This window comes from Oryza glaberrima, chromosome 12 (assembly GCF_000147395.1).
Source record: "Oryza glaberrima chromosome 12, OglaRS2, whole genome shotgun sequence".
NCBI lineage: Eukaryota > Viridiplantae > Streptophyta > Magnoliopsida > Poales > Poaceae > Oryza > Oryza glaberrima.
This window is the reverse complement of record NC_068337.1, coordinates 1,893,395-1,912,163: the sequence shown is the minus strand read 5'-3', so window position 1 is coordinate 1,912,163 and position 18,769 is coordinate 1,893,395. Positions and strand designations below refer to the sequence as shown.

Below are 18,769 nucleotides of genomic sequence, written 5' to 3'. Positions count from 1 at the left end.
GACGGGGCGGCGTTGCTCCGATGGAGCGTTGATGATCGATCCAACGGCAGAGATCGTTGTGTTCCGCGCGCTGACGGACTGGCAGTAATGTTTACAAAAAGGCCCTTGTTTCGGGCTATTTTTGTCATGAAGGTGATCCTAGTTTTTGCATAACACCCCTTGCGGTTTGTTTTCACCCTAAGGTAACACAACACTCCTAACTCCATTTAATATTATAAATCTTTTTGATACTTTTCCTAGTATAAAACTAAATTTATATAAAAACATAGCAATATCTATAATACCAAATTAGTTTCTTTAAATATGATATTAAATATATTTTATTTGTTTTGTGTTAGAAATGTTGCTAGATTTTTTTATAAACATGATCAAACTTTTAGAAGTTTGACTAAGTGAAAAGTCAAAGCGACTTGTATAATATAAAATGGTTTTAAGTATTATTTTTGTTAAAGCCCCTGTTTCAGCATCGAACATTAAAAAAAGATCCTATTTTTTTTTTGCAAGCGAATTTGTGTGTGGAAGTTTGTGTGTATGTGTGTGAAAAACACTTTTATTTAAGGAAAGTGTGAAAAACACTTTGTGATGAATCTAGTATTAACCCTTGACAGTTGCGAGTATGCTTATGGTTAACAAATTAATCAGATGAAAGAAGACTTAGGGCATTTCCAATCCAATGACTAGGATGATGTCCATAGCATTAAATAAGCTGCCACCTAAGATAAAAAATGAAATGGCAAATGAATAAATGAGAAAAGAGAAGAAAACCATATATTGCATGAGATATGGTTTCTACACAACGTCCAAGATATCATGTAAGATAAGTAGCATTAAATTTAAGTATGTAGTAGTGTTTGCATTGGAAGAGTAGTGTCTAGTACTAGTTTCTTGATGATGTGGAGTTTATGGAAATTATGTCTAGTGTCTTGGGTTGAGAATGCCCTTATGGTTGAGTACACTTGCACACAAATTTATGTTTGGTAGTTGCAAAATTTATGTTAGTAACACATACTGTACCAGACTCTTTCATCTGGTTATGACTTATGAGTATCTTTATTAGCAGTAGACATGAATTATCAATATATCAGTATATGTTAGTACTAACATGCTACCAGTACATGAATTCTATGTTTCACTTGAACAAACTACATATTCATGGAGCTTGAAAGAAAGAGAAAAAAAACAACTAACTTATGGCGATCACCTTTACAACGAAATGGCAGCATTCTGCTTCCATTACCCAAAAACATCATGTCTCAAGCGACATGAAGAAACTTTCTTTCTAGAGAAGGAAAAAACTCGAGCATCTCTTTACATAGATCATTTGTTCTAACTGCCAACTATTGCTAACTGCTCTAGTCTCCAGACAAAAGTTCATTCTGATCCAATCTTTCGCACTACTAAGAGGCCACATTCTATTGAGTGGTCACTTACCCCCTTTACACTATTATCAAATGGAGACCATTCTCTTGTCTTATATGGTCTCACCATCTAGGAGTACTTCCTTGGTAGCCCTCAGTCTGGTTTCTCTGTCTACTGTTTCTTTGCTGAATGTGCCCACCACTATTCCTTTTCCTTCCAGATATGCTGTTTGGGTCCTGGTATCTATTCCTGTTGACCCCATTGAAGCTATCCCTGTTATTTGATGAATGATGATTGTTACTATTATTCCAATTGCCCCAACTAGAATCCGCCAAGGCACTAGAATCCGCCAAGGCACTACCCCAACCAGAGCAATTTTTACTCCATTCATTCCAAGATTCATGCTTTGTTCCCCAGTCCATGTTGGATCTTGAATCTTGCTCCCACTTGTTAACTTCAGTGGGCTTTTCTACATAGATGTCCCAGTTTCCAGATTGGTTCTGCTTCTGCTGGCACTTGTTATCTGTATCAGTGCTGCCCAATCCATCAGCTGGGAGTAACTCATCATCCCTCTCGAATGGTAAGCGTACCATATTCAGGTCAGCTATCAACTCAGGGTCGATCTTGCTATTGTGGTCAATCTTGTCAATATACATATCAGGGTCTGGCAAAGATATGTCTGAAGGTTGGCCATGGTAATTAGCCCAGAATCTAGCCTTTGCATTCTTAAAATTATCAAAGGCTTCTGAGTCATCCCATTGCTCAATGTTCTTATACATGCAGACATATCTCTTGTTGTCACAGAACCTGTGCCAAGAAATGCCGCCAACATAAATGCAAAATTCCCTTTCCCATAATGGGACTGGGTGGCAATTGTGTCCTGTAAATACAAAAGCAATATCAGATTCATTGTAGCAGCATAAAAATGCAAGGAGATGATGAATTCTAAAATGTTTATACAAACAAATAACATATACAAAAAAATTCTGGTTAGATTGCTTAAGACTACTGTACAGATTAGAAATCGCCTGCAGATTTTGGACGGGTCAAATCCAAAATATTAGCATCCCTTCTAAAAGTATGGGAAACAAAGACACCAAAGCACCCAACGGTTACTTCCTAACAGGCTAAACAGAAGAACCATTCAGGCTACTGGATAAATGGGTTCAGTACTAAAACACTAGCATTCCTTCTAAGGGATGCTCCTTTGTGGCCACACAACTGCGCCTCTCATGACTATGTCAGTTATCTAATAGTTTATTTTTAATAGCAATTAATAACGTCTCCTTACGCATATCATGGATTTAGGATCTGGCTGCTTGAGGAAAAAATGTAATGGCCACGTAAGAAGTTATCAATAGCCAATTTAACATTTTGTGTCCCCTCATTTTTTCTGAAGATATGTGCACACAAGTGCTCCCTCTATTTTTTTTATTTGACGTTGAATTAACCAAAGTCAAATAAAAAAACAGAGGGATTAGTTTGCTTATTGCAATACCATTACAGTTCAAACTATGAACTGATACTTGGTAGTCAAATAAAACTAGCATTTTCTGACATTTGGGTACCTTTTCAAATAGTAAGACAAATTAGACCAACAATAATAAGCCTAATTGTAGAGGAAGTCGCAGTAGCAACTCTGGTTCTAAGCTTAAATTGACCGCATCACACAGTACAGGACAGTCCACCATCTACAACAGTTGTGTCATTGTTAGGGTGGCAGGAAGCAAAATGATATTCATGCCCATTCCGAGACCTCCAATCCACAGGAAAATCGTCAGCCAACAAGAAAGTAATAGACCTAGATATCTAGATCGAAAATTTTCCAACCCGAGTCTTCCCTAACAAATCACCATCTGAACACCACTGTACAGATTTAGAAATCGCCTGAAATAGCAGCATCTCTTCTAAAAGTATGGAAAAAAAAGACACCCAACAGTTACTTTCATAACAGACTAAACAGAAGAATTATTCAAAGTACTAGATAAAAGGGTTCAATCCTAAAATACTAGCATTCCTTCTAATGGATGCTCCTTTGTCGCCACACAACTGCACCTTTCATGGCTATGTCAGTTACCTAATAGTTTATTTTAATAGCAAGTACTAACAATGTTTCCTCAAGTATATCATAGATTAAGCATACTGCCGCTTGAGGAAAAAAATGTTACGCCCACATAAGAAGTTATCAATAGCCAACTTAACATTTTGTGGCTCCTCATTTTTCTAAAGAAATGTGCAGTAAGTACAGCGCTTTGTTTCCTTTCTCCATTAAGTACAACCTCAACCAGATGACTGTGATATGGCTAATGCAAAGCAACGCTCTTTTGAAGCTTCTAGAATTATCCTAATTTTAGAGAAATAACTTGTATGATCATAATAACATAACTCTGCCTTCCATCTCCTAGGGTAAGCTTACTCAGATCAGCTTACTCTTGATGGGTCAAAAGCAGATAGAGTAATTCACTGTTAAATCTTTTTACAAAGATATGAAAATACGCATTTATTTTTCACATAGGAAATATGGAAATTCAAGATCCCCTTGAAAAATCAAAGTGTTCCTGCGGCTTCTTTTGAGAAACAGTATACTAACAAAAGATAATTTAATTATAAGAGGTTGGCAGAAGGGGGATAAATTTTGTCAATTCTGTGATACAGCAGAATCAATGCAACACCTTTTTATCGAATGCCGAATTACAAAAGTGATCTGGAATGTTGTTTGTAGCAACTTGAAACCTTTTAGAGAAATAAATCATCTTTTTGGTAGTTGGATGGAGAGCTTTCAGAAAAACATGAAACATCCCATTTGGGTTGGTGTGGCTGCTATTTTATGGGTCATTTGGAAAACAAGAAATTCTGCTTGTTTTAAGAAACAACTTCCTGGAGATCCCACAGATTTGATTTATTATGCTTGTCATTGGATTACATGTTGAGCTGGTTTGCAGATGCAGGAGGAAGAGCGAAGAGGGCTGCTGTGGGGGGTCCAGCTCCTAAAGCAATTTGTAAATGACATCTTCAACACAAGGTTCGGGTGGAGGGTGGGGATGAAGCGGCTACCAGCTAGAAGGCTTCACTCTGGAGTTTGATTTCACCTGAAGCACTGACCCGGTTCTTCTCACTGTTGACAAAAAACTGGAAGTCTCTCAGTAGGGTGGGCTTTTGATCAGGTTGGGCTGCTGGGTTCTGTTTGGCTGAGTCCCTAGAGTGGCTCCCTGTGTCTTTACTTTGTGCTGGCTGCTGGCAATTAGGAGGTTGTGTGTTGACACCCAACCCAAATTGACCAATGAAAACTCTATCAGGATAGTTGGTGGTTTCCTTTTATGTTTTCCTGAAATCTGTAGCTACATTTCTGTTAATGGAAATGTGGGAACTGGGAATGGCCCTTGCTCTAAAAAAAATTCCTAGGCTAGGCTCCTAGTCATGCCACATTAAGGTCCAGGTGAGTTGGAACCCCCCATGTAATAACGAAATGAGCTAGGGCAATTTAGTAGTGTTCAAAATGATGCTAGGCGAGTGACGGGGTAACATGGTGGTGTCTAGTTCCTAGTTAGCAATAGTTGGCCTGAATGGCAACCGTGCTAGGTGGCAGGTTGGTGTCTAGCAAGATTCAAGTACAGAAGTGGTGCACCATGGTTATGTTTCAACATTTATATTTCTTCTAGTGATTCGTTCAAAAAAAAATTTCTTCTAGTGGATAAGGAGAGGCGGTGTTTTAAATTTTGGTGGGAAGAAAAGACCATCCTAAATTATTACTATTTCCATTAGGCCGTTGTATATTACTTTGGCGGGAAGCGGAGAATATCCTAATCTAGAAATGCATCACCACTATTTCCGTTACATATTCTTGTCGGAACAGATGACACGCTGTGCTTACTGTGTGGTTGGATCAAATGACCAACTCGTATATACAAAGTTTGCACATTAGTAGATGGCAAACTGCAATACCATTACAGCTCAAACGACAAATTGATACTTGGTAGTCGAATAAAACTAGAACTTTCTGACATTTAAGCACCACATTTTGAAATATTAAGACAATTAGACAAACAATAAGATTATTGGTAAAGAAAGTTGCAGTAGCAACTCTGGTTCTAAGCAGACAGTCCACTATCTATGACGGTTGTGCATTCTTAGGATGGCAAGAAGTAGAATGATATTCATGTCGATTCCTAAAATTCCAATCCACAGAAAAAGCATTAACCGACATTACCAGACCTACTGACTAGATACCCAGATTTAAAAATTTCTAACCCTATTCTTGCCTAACAAATCACCACCTGAACTTAAATCGAATCATACAAAAACGCAATCCAATCCATAGAAACAAAGGGAACAGAACAAGCAAATCAGTCATCCATACCGGGATGCGGAGGAGGTGAAGGCGGAGGCGGAGGGCGTTCGTGGCGGCTCCTCCTGTGCCATGGCCGCCGATGGTGATTCCAGTTCCCCATCGCCGGGAGGAAGAGGAGGAACACCCAACTTCAAAATGATTCGCCGATGCTCTCTCTCGCTCTCGACGGCAATCTCCTCCGGCAAACCGGAATGCTATCTCGCCATGGAAGAACTAGGCGCCGCCCCTGCACCGCGAGATTGGGCGCCGCCGCCGCAATTTCGCAAACAGGGAGATGAGCTGAGGCGACGGCTTGCCGGAGAAAGCTATAGGTTTAAATGAAGCCCAAAGAGGAAGCTGCTATAGCTTCACACTGACTCGTGGGCCCCGGCCCATCGAAGGCTACACGTCTCCCCGCGGGCGTGTGGCCTTCTTCTCCCTTTGACCCAAGCAGAAGCGTCTCTTCTCCCTCTTCTCCGGTATCCTTCGCTCCATCCACTCCTCCGTGCTCTGCGTCGCCATGGCCGCGCGCCCCGTTAGTAGCACCACCTCCACCTGCCGCCCCTGCCGCCCGGCGCAGGCCGCTGCTTCCAAGCCCTCCACCTCCTCGTCCCCTGGTACGGGTGTGCTCGTGGGTGTGCCCCGCGAGCGCGGGAGCTCGGTTTCCAAGGCAGCGATTCGTGGAGCGAGATTGGAGGCCGCGGCGAGGTGCTCTCTCGTCCGCCAGCGCCCCATGCTGCTGGCGACCGTGGCGGGTAGAGTGTTAGCTGTTGACTGCTCCCTTCATGTGTTCTATCGCTGGCAATCTGTTTGATGAAATGTCTCTGACGTTAGTGAGTGGTGTTTCTTGGTCGCAGTGGGGAGTCTGGTTGCTGCTGGCGCTGCAAATGCTACAGAAATTGGTGATTCTCTGGTGAGGGAGCACTATGTGCCTTCGAATTTTCTGTCCCCTTCTTGCTGATCACAAAAGAGTTCGTGATGCCTGTATCAAGTTGTGATTTTAACATGTCAAATTGTACTACTGCGTAGAAACAATAATGAATTGTAGTCAACAGTGTAGTTATCTGTCATAGGAAAGAGAATATCATATATTCCTTTTTATTACATTGTGATGGCATATAGCTAATGCGTGCATAAAATTTTATTATGATCAGCTAGGGTCATCTGGACTTGCTTTGGCTGACCTTAGCATTGGAGATTGGTTTGGAAATTTGCTTTATTCAGCGGGTCAGCAAGCCAACGAGGCTGTTCAGGATCAGCTCTCTGCTCTTAGTTTCACTAGGTAAGCATTTTTTTCCCCTGCGGTCAATTGCCTATGGACAGAATCTGTTTACTTACTTTCTCAGATTATATTTTATGTTTCATGTCCATATTTTTTTCTGACATGTTTCTCTATTGTCCAGCTTGGCTGTAATTTTCGGTGCTGGACTTGTAACTAGTTTGTCTCCTTGTACACTCAGTGTTCTACCATTGACTCTAGGATATATAGGCAAGTATAGCGATTGCCTTTTGAGATGCTTTTTTTTTGTTGCCCAGGATCAGTTACAATTGATGGCACTGATCTGATGACATATTCTTTAAAATCTTTCAGGTGCTTTTGGCTCGGGCAAAGATCGATCTGAGGTATATTCTATTATTTATAAAATAACTTATAGAATTTAAATAGAGCATGTATACCCAAAACCTCGTATGCCATAACATCCATTCACCATGTAGAAGAAAAAAACTTCATCCATGTTATTCTTGATGTAAATTGATATGTTTCCATTCTATCTATTAGGTTGTTGGAAATTCAGTTGCTTTTTCATTAGGACTGGCAACAACCTTAGCCATCCTTGGTGTTGCTGCTTCTTTTGCTGGAAAGGCCTATGGACAGGTAGGACAAGGACTTCCAGTGGCTGCTTCAGGGTTAGCAGTTATCATGGGATTGAACCTTCTTGAGGTAAATTCATGATCCAATGTGAAAACTCATAAAGCGGAGCATGCCAATTAATTTTTCAAGCTAACTTGTTGCCACAATTCAAATCAAGTATCAGTTGATTTGATGGTTTTCCTTTTATAAATAATTGTAAATCCTTTGCCGCGATGGTAATTTATTTCAATGAAATGTGTATCACTCCTGTTATAGTAGATATTAGCTCACTGCCTTAAACTGTTCTCTATGCTGGTTATCTTGTACTTACAGGTAATTGAGCTACAACTTCCCTCATTTTTCAGCGATTATGACCCTCGAGCTGCTGCAGCTAACCTCCCTTCCAGTAATGCTTTGACATAATTTTCTATTTTGTATCAAAGTACCATATGCCTCATTATGTTTATTTCAGTTACGGTAAATGATATCTTGCTGTTTCCCTATAGGTGTACAAGCATACCTTGCCGGACTTACGTTTGCATTAGCAGCATCACCTTGCAGTACACCTGTTCTTGCTACCCTTCTGGGATATGTTGCCACTTCAAGAGTATGCATAACAGGAACATTCATAAGTTACATTAATATTTTATTACTTTTTCTTAAATTTCAAAACAGTAAAACTGTCATAAATTTTACCATAGTGTCTTTAATTACTAAAGTTAGTAAATCACATACCGTACGATATGCAGTAATTTTGATTTCTTTGTTTCTAATATATGTTACACTTGACTTAGCAATCTGTCATAATTGTTGGCAAGAAGTTTATGTTCGCCTAATTTATTAATTCTCTGACATGCTGATTACAATACATTTTCTGTCAGGATCCGATTGTTGGGGGAAGTTTGTTATTGACTTATACAACTGGCTATGTTGCACCTCTTCTCATTGCAGCTTCTTTTGCTGGAGCACTGCAGGTATAAATGCCTTCTGATATACACATCTGGTTAAGTATAGATAAGATAGTTCCATCAAATATGGAACTTTAAATCTCACTTAGACTTGACTAACAGTTTAACAGCACAAATCCTAGAACAACAACACCTGTTCATTTTAAGTTTAGTGCCTGATAAATTATTTGCTTTCTGTAGAGTTTGCTTTCCTTCAGGAGGTATTCTGCATGGATAAACCCAATCAGGTATGTGCCTTAGCTCTTTCTGGATCTTGAGAGGTTCCTGGTTTGTAATTTGATTGCAAAAGACCTGCACGTTGCAATTAATTATCTGTATGAATAGTAATAATTTTTTTACTACCTTTTACAAAGGAAACACTGAAAATCCATATTTGTTAATTGATAGCATTCGCTACAATTTCACTGTCTTGGTTCAAAGAGCTTGAAATCACATTTGTTGGGCATGCTTCTTTCAGAGAATATAGCACATCAAATTTACCTTATCATCCATTTAATATTCTTTTGTAAGATATTGTTCTAAACTTCTTGCCACAATTCTGTCATGTGCTTTGCACAGTTCCAATTCCTCAGAAACATTCGTGTTCTTTCTTTTTTAAAAAAAGGAAGGATCTCTAAAAAAATATAAGCCATTCCTTCTTTAAAAAATCTGCCTTTTATACTTTATTTTTTTTGGATTAACGCCTTGCGCTAACATTTGCCATTTGCTTGGTAGTGGTGCATTTCTACTGGGTGGAGGGGTTTATACCCTACTGGACAGGCTGTTTCCTGCAACATCAATGGTGATGTAGAATGCATATCATAGTCGAACAAGAGCTGCAGTACGAGGATCGCCATTGTTGAACATGCGAATTATGTCAGAGTTGAAATGTAAAGTAGGTAATGATAAAATGCTAACGAACTATCATCAGCTCTTCGTAGCTTACATAGGTATATATGATATCTTAGTCTCAGCAATCTGTATAGAACGAGATAAGTTTTACCCCCCACACCCACCCACAAATGTTATTTAGCTTCCGTTGCTTTTAAAGAATACGTGGAATTTTGTAGACAGAGGCAAGAGCAGAACAGAGAGAAATATATATATATATATATATATATATATATATATATATATATATATATATATGCCCTTCTACTTCAATTCACAGGCTGCACAAGTCGATGCTAAACACGATGACCAAAATTGCTACGGAAAATTCATTTCGGTGGATGCATTAATGCTCTTGGAATGTAACGAATTCTTTAGAGACCTCATAAACTCACCATACATTTCTGCTAAGACAATAACAGGCACTAGGATACTTCATCAAAACTGTAACCCTCGTTTGGTTGTATTGTGCTCCAATTCATTTCATTCATCCACCCCATACTCTTAGAGCATTACAAATTCATTCTATTATTTACAGCCACATTCAGAACAGTGCGATTAACAAAGAGACAGAGGTGCCTTGTTGAAAATGGATAAGAATTTACTTGTTCATTGCCCTGTCCTATTTGTCGCTCTTGCTCTTACTCATACCCAAGAACTTTGTAGTAAGTGCTAAGATTTCACCGTCAAAATTATAATTAGGAGCTGTAAACTTCAATATAGACATATAGTGAGGGAAACATACTATTCCCCTACACATATATTCCCAGGCCAACTTCCTTTGGATCAGTCTCTATCATCCAGGAAGGCCTGTCAATCAAAATTTACGGTATTGTGTCAGCTAGCATACTCATTATTGATTATTAGCTTACTAATGGGTGTTGAAATTGAGCAGAGAGGACATCACTTGTTCATCACGAAGATCGTTGTTCCTTGAGACGCCCGCTCAAGAAGCACCTTCCTTGATTCAATTGCTACTCCCTCTGGCTGCATTATGAATAAAAGTGGTGATTTTAGAAAATTAAAACAATACTCCCACTGTTATGGGTTAGGATTCATAGGGGGTAAACACCGCCGAGAGGATAGCCGGGCGGCGACGGCTGCTAGGGATGAGAGGGGGACTTAGGTTGGGAGAGACTAATCTTGATTCATTGCTTAATTAGAATGATGATACAAACCATCCTTATATAGATGGAGGGAGGACCCAGTCTAATCCTATCCAACCAACTCTATCCTTATCCCTAGGGCCTCGACCCCTCGGCCCACTACCTATGACACCCACCGTCCCTAAATATAAGGGATTTTGGTTGGATGTGACATATTCTAGTATGTTCAGATTCGTTATACTAGAATAAGTCACATCCAACCAAAATCCCTTATATTTAGGGACAGAGGGAGTATATTGTGTCGACTAGTGTGTTATTTTGTCCTCCCATTAGTGCACCGCTAACCTCCTCTGGAAACCATACGCCAGGCTGTGTGCTGCCCTCAAGAACTGCTAAAACAAATGCTGCTGTTGCATAGCCCACCGATCTGAAAATCCAATAAAAATTAATGCTAAGATGCAATGCAGATAGTTGTACCAAATGATTTTGTCTGTTCTTAAAATTTAAAACTGCAAAGTAAATCGGAACTTCTCAAAACAACCATGTAGTAAGATCGCTCCAAGTTTTGAGTATGAATTCCTAGGATTTAGGGTGTTAGCATTACAAAAATGCTGCATCATTCAAATGCTAAGGAATAATCACTCTGGGAAGTAGATACCCTGTTAGCTTTTTAAATGAGGACAGATTTACATGGTTTTCTCAGGAATCCCTTTTTGAATAAAAGGAAACTCTTATACATAGCATGTAAGTTTTTGAAACTGGGGTCTCATTTAGAGAGCACTTATGTGAAGCTTCCTGCGATCTAGGGCAAAAAATGTGATAGTTATTTTTTAAAAAAAGTCTTGATATTTGATGACTAATATGGTAAATATCAATTAGGTAATGGACCTTGAGAATGCTCAACTGCTTGTGCAGAAGTGCGTACTTACACAGATAGCTTTCTATGAGAAAATAATCCAATAGTATTCTTTCCATTTGAACAATCTAAGTCTACCTGCATATAAATGAAATAAATTTGATCAAAAGGTAGTGATCAGTAGCTACATATAAAACTTTGGACAAAGTTTGAGTATAATTAATTTACTCTTACTCCAGGTATGGCTTGAGGAAATACTAGAAGTAGTATGCTTCTAGGCTGCTAACCTGGACCAAGGAAACAAATCTTGGCCAGTAACTAGTAAAAACAATAGTCTCAGTGTACCAATATTTTGTGGAAATCGATGGCTATTGAGAGTTACATGGTCCATACTTCGCTCCCTTTTTGAAGAAGTGATAAAATCAATCTTATAATTGATCAAATCAAAGTTTAGAAAGTAAATTATTTTAAAAAACTGAAGAAAAATTGGCTGAACAAATATTTTAAAACTGGCATTCAAATACCTATTCTGGCCACAGCTTGAAAGAGTATGCAGTTAACTCTGGAAATAGCTTGGAGCCTTGGAAGGAACTAGTACTTCTAAAACACACAGGCAAAAAATTTCTATACAAAAGTTGCTTTAAAAAATCATATTAATACATTTTTTCAAAAAAAAAGTAAATAATTAATTTTGCATGTGCATGAAGTGAGTTCCCAACCTCACCTCCAGAACACAGCTTTAGGTACTTACTCTCATGGAAACACGCTCTCCAGCAATACCATCGATAGCTCGGACAAAAGGATCAACAAATCCAACCAATTTTAGAACCTTATTTTTATCCCTCAAGAATTCCTGAACACGGACAAGTTGCAGTCAGGTGTAATCCGCATTAGCACCAAATCACCAGTTTAATATTATCCCATTTTTAAGATTTCAGCAGAAAACAAGCAAACCATGTTGGTTTAACAGTAATAATAGTATTAGTTGATTTCACCAACTACATAATTAAATAATAAAATAAAATGTAAGCAATTGGTTGCTTAAAAGTTAAAACTTCTATTTTTTTTAGTAGAGTTTACTAGTACTAGAATACTAATAGCACCGGTTGTGTCTGAAAGAAGTAAATTGATAGTGCATAATTTGAGAAGTAAGACATACAACAGGTAAAAAGTTTGCGAAGGCCTGCATTCCCCAATTCCAGAAAAAAGGAGCAGTACCGAAGCGAGCACTAACAGTAGGCACACCTAAAACCTTATAAGCACTCTTCACCTCAGGCAAATTCCTGGATTAGTGGCATAATATAAAATTTATTAGCTTCCATTTTGAATTCTAACCAAAGTGGTTTTTCCTTATTGTGGTAAGATCTCAAAAAGTAATTAATGTTCAGTGCCTACAGTAAGTAAACATCTTTCTTCCTAACCCCTTTGCCAAAATCAATGCTGAGAGCTCCACTGTAGGGCTTCAACTTTATTTCTTCTCCTGAATTTGTAATGAGAACAAAACTTAGATTTTCCTCATAGAGAAATCCTATAAGTGCACTAATAAATTATCGAAAAGTACCTTTGTTATATGCGATTACATCCTCCGCAAGAAGCAGAAAACTAGTTGTTAATATTGTTGGCCCAGCACCACCAGTGCCTGCAGTATAATAAAAGAATCTAGAAAAAGGATTTAGCAACATACTAGCATAGATTCTGATGAATACGACAACGCTTTCCATACTTCATGACTAGTTTGACCTTTAATTTTTACAGGAAATAAATAACTCCTAACCTTAATCTTTCAGGTTCACCAGCATTTTCACTTCTAGCAGCATGAACAAGCTCAGCAGCCATCACTGTTCCAAAAGAAGAAAACAGTGTATTTCTAAGCACTCAAAAAATTAAGATATGAAGCTTACCTAGCTAGATCAAAACATTGTCTTCATAGTTTACTGCTAGATCATGTCTCTAACTCTCTATTATGTACTAATACATGGCATTAATCAAGTTGGTGATTTTACACATATGTAAACTGCCTCAAAGAGCAATGGATACTATCCATGAGTACTGATGGACATTGTGAAAGAGCACATGATGATATCTGGACAGTGTAACTTGAAAAATTTCAAAGTAAACTGATATGTTTGATAGAAATGCGAAGTAAGACCATTGCTCACTCCAGGATAGATGCCGGCAGTTGTAATAGCTGGGATACCGCAATCTTTTGCTTGTTCATGGAAACCCTTTGCTCTCCACGAATAGTCTGTATCATCACAAACATCAATATATGCCGTCTGTAAAAAAAAAAAAAGGTTAAGGATGTCACTGATTTCAACGTGTTATTAAACTTATGCATTTGATGATCAGGCGTTGCACATTTCTAACCTTGGTCGCTATTGCTGCCTGTAGGACAGTGCACTCATTCTCCCTTTGGAAAGGTCCAGCAGCATGAACAACTAAATCCACATCTGGGAAAAAAAAAGAAAAACTAGAATGGTCAAACATCAGAAGAAATTTGTGGATGACTTTTCAAAATATTTGCAACAATTTTTTGAAATCATACGGTGTTTCAACTTAAAAGTACAACATAAGCAGGTAGCTCCATTACTAACCCTGTAGCGCTTCCTCCAACATGTTCCTGTCGCGAATATCTACTTGGACAAACTCCGATTCCTCCCCGAGTTTAGATGCCAAAGATTCACCTTTCTCTCTGGCCAAAAAAAAAAAAAAAGATACTCGACAAATGGTCATACTACTATAATCGTCTCATTGTACAGATGGAACTGCACAAGATTGCAGGCATCCAGCCAAGATGCTATTGACAGAAGAAAGAAACTGTTCCCACTATTGAAGTGAACTACGAAATGGCTAGATGAGGTTTGCATTCGTTCAAACGTAAGAAATTGCAACACAAGTGAAGCAAATTCATTCTGCAGATGAAAACAGGCGAGGAAAGTATGTAACAGACTAGTGCGGTGCGGAGGAGGCATAGCATATAGGGGGCACCAACCGGTTCCTGCCGGCGATGAGGATGTTGAGGTCGGGGCGGAGCTTGGAGAGCGCGGTGGCGGTGGACCCGCCGACGCGGCCGGTGCCGCCGAGCACGAGCACGCGCGCGCTGGAGGAGGAGGGACTCCTCTGCGCCTGCGCGTCCGTGGAGGGAGCGGCGGATGAGGAGGCGACGGCGGCAGGTGGCAGCGGCATGCATGCCCTCACCACGGTGGCCATTCGCTCTTTGGCTCGCTCCGCTCCGGGCCTCCGGCGAAGATAGCCGAGTGGTGTTAGAGTGCTCTGTGCTCTCAGGGATGGCTGGCGCAAGGCGGTGCTTGTTTGGTTGGGTACGTGGAAGCCGGTGGGCCGTTGGTTCGGTCGCCTATCGGATTATCCATCCATCTAACCGCTGTTTCCTCCCTCCCTGCAGATCGCTTACGATGGGCTGAATTAACTCTGGGCCAATTTGGGTTGTTACCCTACCAAAATTTGCCCTACCAAAATTTTAGTAGGGTTACAAACTAAACACCTCTACTAAAACTCTACCTATGCTATAAATTTGGCTTTGCCTATGAACTTATCTCTTATGGGCAAATTTTGGCTTCAATCCAAATAAACATTTTCAACTCTAACCTACCAAAATTTTCGTAGTACCAAAACTTGCCCAAGATTTGGCACTACCAAAATTTTGGTAGGGCATCAATCCAAACATACCCAGAAATCTTGGGCCTCAGTATGAACTATCCGGAGGTGAGATGACACAACGTACCCAATGACAAAGCAGGATTTCAGGTTGGGTGTGTAAGACCTAACCAGTGTCGATAGGAAAGGAGATAAAATATTCACGGTCGATAACAATCAATGTGTAAACTAGTCCTCTTCAAAAGAACTAAATTTTAGCTTTTTAATAATATCATTGGCAGTTTAAAACTAGTCCTTATTGCTAAATCCTCTCAAGGTAAACTACCAATGATATCACAAATAACCATCTTCTATTTTATTTTGAAAAGATGGAAAATCACAAACTGAGTACTCAGTCTAACTACAATCTCTAGATTAGGGATAGGAAATGAACTAAAGGTCAAGTATTTAGGTATTGCCATATTGCAAGACCGATGGCTCCGCCACTGAACATACCAAGGCCATATGTATATAGGGACCGTGGCCAGAGGAGAAATTTGAGGGTATGCCACCTGATTCGCATGCCTTTGAATTTTCGCCACCTAATCTGTGTGCCCTTGCAAAAGTGCCACTGGAGGTGCTAATCTTTTGATTTCGTGCCACTTTCGTCGAAGGAGGGTAGGAGGCGGTGGTCCTTGGTGGCGGCGGGCGGTATCTGTAACGCCCCGATTTTTGTTTGGGGTTAAAAATCATTAAATAATACGTTTTCTAGAAATTAAATAAAAGTTAAAGCAATTTAATCAAGTGAATTATAGGGGAAATTAAAATTTTCCTTTAAAAATCATTGGCCGGAAATATTTTGTAATATTCTCTGTGCCCTAATATACTCTCCGGATTTTCCCGCGAATTTTCGAAGCTCAAGAAGTAATTTTAAAGTCACAAACATCATTTATCCAATTATATAAAAAGAAAAATAAATAATTTCCCCTTCTTCCCTTTCGGGCTCGGCCCAAGTCCTCCCCCTCCTCCTTCCCGGGCCTGGCCGCCCTCCCCTTCCCTCTCTCTCTCTCGGCCCGCTCAGCCCCCTTTCCTTCTCAAGTCCACATCGCCTCCCCCAGCTGGCCTCCCCTTTCCCTCTCCGACAGGTGGGACCGGTGGGCCCCACCTGTCATCCCCAACCTCCCTCCATCCGGCCGGCTGCAACCGCCATGGCCGCCGGTTTCAGCCCACGACGCCGCGCTTCCCGCGCTCCACCTCACCTCGCGAACACGTGGACTCGATCCCCACCTCCTCCTCCCCTATTTCCCCCACTCCGCCCCGCAAAATCAGCGCCGAACTGCCGCCAACCTCCCCACGTCGGCGCCCCACATCGCCGGCCGATCCCACCTCTCCTGGCCACGATCTCCATCCCCGAGCCCTATATAAAGCACCCTCGTGCTCTCCTCTTCCGTTTCCCCCTCCTCCCCGAGCTCCTCGCACCCTCTCCCATGCTCCCCGCGCGAGCCCGCACTCCGCCGCTCGTCGCCGTGCCTCCAGCCGCCGCTTCCCACTGTCGCCGCACTGCGCCGCCGCCACCACTAGCTTCGTCACGCCGCGCTGCACCCCGACATCCATTCGTCCTCCCTGAAGCCTCGCCGTAGCGCTGCTTCCACCGCCGACCTGAGCCACTTCCGCCTCCCGCCGCCTCCCGCCGGCGAGCGTCGTCTTGCCCGGCCATGCCGCCGCTACCCATAGCGCTGCCACGCCCCACCGCACCCCGTCTACCACTCCTCTTCCCCAATCCATCGCCGGAGCGCCGTCCCACCGTCATCCCAAGGCGCCCGCTGTCACCTTGCTCGCCGCCAGCCACCTCCTTCCGCCGTTTGGCCTCTCGGTGAGCACTCCCCTCCCTCGCCCTCTTCCTCCCTTTCACCGACCGCTTCCCGGGCCTGCTCGTGACGCGCTGCCGCCGCCGGTGGCCGTCCGGCCGGTTCATCGCCGCTGCGCTCCGCGCCAGCGTCGCTACCGGCAATGCTGGGCAGCCGGCTGCCGCCTCCCCTTGCCGCACCGCGCCACCGCTCCCTCTCGTGCGCCACCGCCTCTCACCTGTCCAGCCTTGTGCCGCCGCCGCCTTGTTGGGTTGGCCGGCGAGCCAGCTCCCTCCCTTTTTGCCGATCTGGGCCGCCGCCCGTGGACCCGTGGTGGTCCTGGTCCACGGTGCCGCCCCGGCCGCGGTGGACCGTGACCATTGTGCGCCAACCCCTTGTGTGTCGCTGACTCGTGGGACCCGCCTGTCGGCGCCGGCCCCTTTGATGACGTCAGCAGCAGGCCTTTCCTCTGGGAAATAATTAATAATTGCGCAATAATTCGGATATAGTTATAGAAATTCATTTAATGGCTCAACAACTTCTAAAATTCATATCTAATTCATTCGAACTCCAAATTGGGCCATTCAACTTGCAAAATTCATCTAAAATTGAGCTCTACATGTTTGTTTACTTTTCATGTACTGTTTTCTTGGTTTTTATTAGTGTTTTTCCTCGTTTTGCGTGCCAGCGTGTAGAATCCGTCGTTTCGGAAGATCGCGGTCGCGAGGAAAAGAGTTCGAAAGATTGTTTTGAAGAAGCAAGGCAAGGCACACATTCCTCTTGAGCATGTTGATCCCAATTTATAAATGTTTTACCGTTTGCAAATAAACATGCATGTCTTGCTAATTACATGGGATCCGGGTATTACCTATCTGCTCACTTGTGCCATGTTTACTTGATATCTGTCCTTTGTCGACCTTGGGTGATAAACCGACTAGCTGGTATTACTTATGTTGACCTAGCTAGAACTATATGCTTAGCCATGCTTAATTACCACTAGCTCAGTTGATGGGATAATTACAGTATTAGACCTTTTAGTATCATGACGAGCTGCGTGCTCAAGACATCTGGCCATGTTTCATGGTCGTAATTATCCAACTAAAATGCGACTGAATGGTGGGCTGTGGGTGCATGGTTTTGCGAGTCGCACCCATAGCAATTAAGGACCGGTTCACGGGAAACCCTGGAAGACTTATAGTGCTTACAACAAGCGGGAGTGGGTAACTGCTTGATCTGAAGTATAGCTCAACCCTTTCCTAGGCACCAGTGGCAAGGGTGGGCGTGATGGAGTTGGGTCGGCCGGGGTGTCCGGTTGTCCAGCTGCCGGATTCACTGCGGCGCACGAGGGGACTGCCCGCTGCCTTGCGAGGAGTGTGGGTGAAACCTTAACGTGGTGTGGATGGTTAGGGGAGAGTTATATGAATGGTCTTGTCACAATCACTCGACGTGGTGACGTGTTCATCATGGGCACATGATGACACGGTGACATGCCGGTGGATTGTGTCTTGTGGGTACAGTTGTGCACTTCTGGCCAGAGTAAAACTATTCGAATAGCCGTGCTCGCGGTTATGGGCGATCGACCAGATTCACCGTGATTAGTCTCACAGTTAATAAATCGACTCAATGCACTGTAGTTCAGGTGGGTTGGTTGGGCCTGTTCAACGTGGTGTAGTGTTGATCAATGGAGATTTAATATTACTTTAATTACTCAATAGTTTTACTGTTTTGCTCAATAAAATGCTTTACAACTGCCTTTATGCAAATAGCCACAAACCGTCCTTGTATTCCCCTTGCACATCTGCATCATTTGTGTGGCTTGCTGAGTACGGTGGTTGTACTCAGCCTTGCTATTGTTTCCCCATTTTCAGAAGTGTACTACTTCTGAGCTGAAGATGGAGTTAGAGGACCAAGGCTCAGACCCCAGTTGAGTTTTGCCTGTGGAGTGGAGCTGAAGCCCCGCTAGGATCGTCTTTTTTCCGCTACTCCTGCT

The 18,769-nt window shown here is 42.0% G+C and overlaps 3 protein-coding genes across 10 annotated transcripts; 1 reads left to right on the top strand and 2 right to left on the bottom strand.

Annotated features, from left to right (window-relative positions):
* Positions 1–1,088: 1,088 nt before the first annotated feature.
* On the bottom strand, positions 1,089–5,987 carry LOC127757155 (uncharacterized). The gene is made up of 2 exons (XM_052282597.1): positions 5,717–5,987; positions 1,089–2,239 (listed from the first exon to the last, which is right to left on the bottom strand). The coding sequence occupies exons 1-2, from the start codon at positions 5,805–5,807 to the stop codon at positions 1,482–1,484; spliced, it is 849 nt and encodes a 282-aa protein (XP_052138557.1). The 5' UTR covers positions 5,808–5,987; the 3' UTR covers positions 1,089–1,481.
* Positions 5,988–6,093: 106 nt separating this feature from the next.
* On the top strand, positions 6,094–13,379 carry LOC127757154 (cytochrome c-type biogenesis ccda-like chloroplastic protein 2). 2 transcript variants are annotated; one of them, XR_008013382.1, is made up of 12 exons: positions 6,094–6,441; positions 6,544–6,599; positions 6,841–6,968; positions 7,090–7,175; positions 7,278–7,309; positions 7,467–7,628; positions 7,872–7,944; positions 8,045–8,145; positions 8,420–8,512; positions 8,687–8,733; positions 9,221–9,384; positions 13,126–13,379. XR_008013382.1 is itself a non-coding variant. In XM_052282596.1 (11 exons), exons 1-11 carry the CDS (start codon positions 6,207–6,209, stop codon positions 9,294–9,296), a joined length of 1,089 nt encoding a protein of 362 aa, XP_052138556.1. In that variant the 5' UTR covers positions 6,094–6,206; the 3' UTR covers positions 9,297–9,558. The 2 variants fall into 2 exon arrangements, 1 of the variants encoding a protein (XP_052138556.1); XM_052282596.1 differs by lacking the exon at positions 13,126–13,379 and having other exon boundaries at positions 9,221–9,558.
* LOC127757153 (uncharacterized) lies at positions 9,811–14,670 on the bottom strand. Of its 7 annotated transcripts, XM_052282593.1 has the most exons (13): positions 14,331–14,657; positions 13,933–14,030; positions 13,706–13,788; positions 13,488–13,614; positions 13,113–13,176; positions 12,900–12,997; positions 12,734–12,818; positions 12,498–12,621; positions 12,090–12,191; positions 11,412–11,476; positions 10,828–10,909; positions 10,284–10,363; positions 9,811–10,186 (listed from the first exon to the last, which is right to left on the bottom strand). In XM_052282593.1, the coding sequence occupies exons 1-13, from the start codon at positions 14,546–14,548 to the stop codon at positions 10,129–10,131; spliced, it is 1,284 nt and encodes a 427-aa protein (XP_052138553.1). In that variant the 5' UTR covers positions 14,549–14,657; the 3' UTR covers positions 9,811–10,128. The 7 variants fall into 7 exon arrangements, 3 of the variants coding, with proteins under 3 accessions (XP_052138553.1, XP_052138554.1, XP_052138555.1); XR_008013378.1 differs by lacking the exon at positions 10,828–10,909 and having other exon boundaries at positions 14,331–14,668; XM_052282594.1 differs by lacking the exon at positions 12,498–12,621 and having other exon boundaries at positions 12,760–12,818.
* Between the last annotated feature and the right edge of the window lie 4,099 nt (positions 14,671–18,769).

Bases quoted from the DNA above. Each gene is read 5' to 3' on its own strand.
- LOC127757155 (XM_052282597.1), bottom strand. From the start codon at position 5,807: ATGGGGAACTGGAATCACCATCGGCGGCCATGGCACAGGAGGAGCCGC. The intron at 2,240-5,716 runs GTATGGATGACT...TTGTATTTACAG, and splicing joins TTCACCTCCTCCGCATCCCG to GACACAATTGCCACCCAGTC.
- LOC127757154 (XM_052282596.1), top strand. From the start codon at position 6,207: ATGGCCGCGCGCCCCGTTAGTAGCACCACCTCCACCTGCCGCCCCTGC. The intron at 6,600-6,840 runs GTGAGGGAGCAC...TATTATGATCAG, and splicing joins CAGAAATTGGTGATTCTCTG to CTAGGGTCATCTGGACTTGC. The intron at 8,513-8,686 runs GTATAAATGCCT...TGCTTTCTGTAG, and splicing joins CTTTTGCTGGAGCACTGCAG to AGTTTGCTTTCCTTCAGGAG.
- LOC127757153 (XM_052282593.1), bottom strand. From the start codon at position 14,548: ATGGCCACCGTGGTGAGGGCATGCATGCCGCTGCCACCTGCCGCCGTC. The intron at 12,622-12,733 runs GTAGGCACTGAA...CCACTAATCCAG, and splicing joins AAGAAAGATGTTTACTTACT to GAATTTGCCTGAGGTGAAGA. The intron at 11,477-12,089 runs GTAAGTACCTAA...ATTTATATGCAG, and splicing joins GAGAGCGTGTTTCCATGAGA to GTAGACTTAGATTGTTCAAA.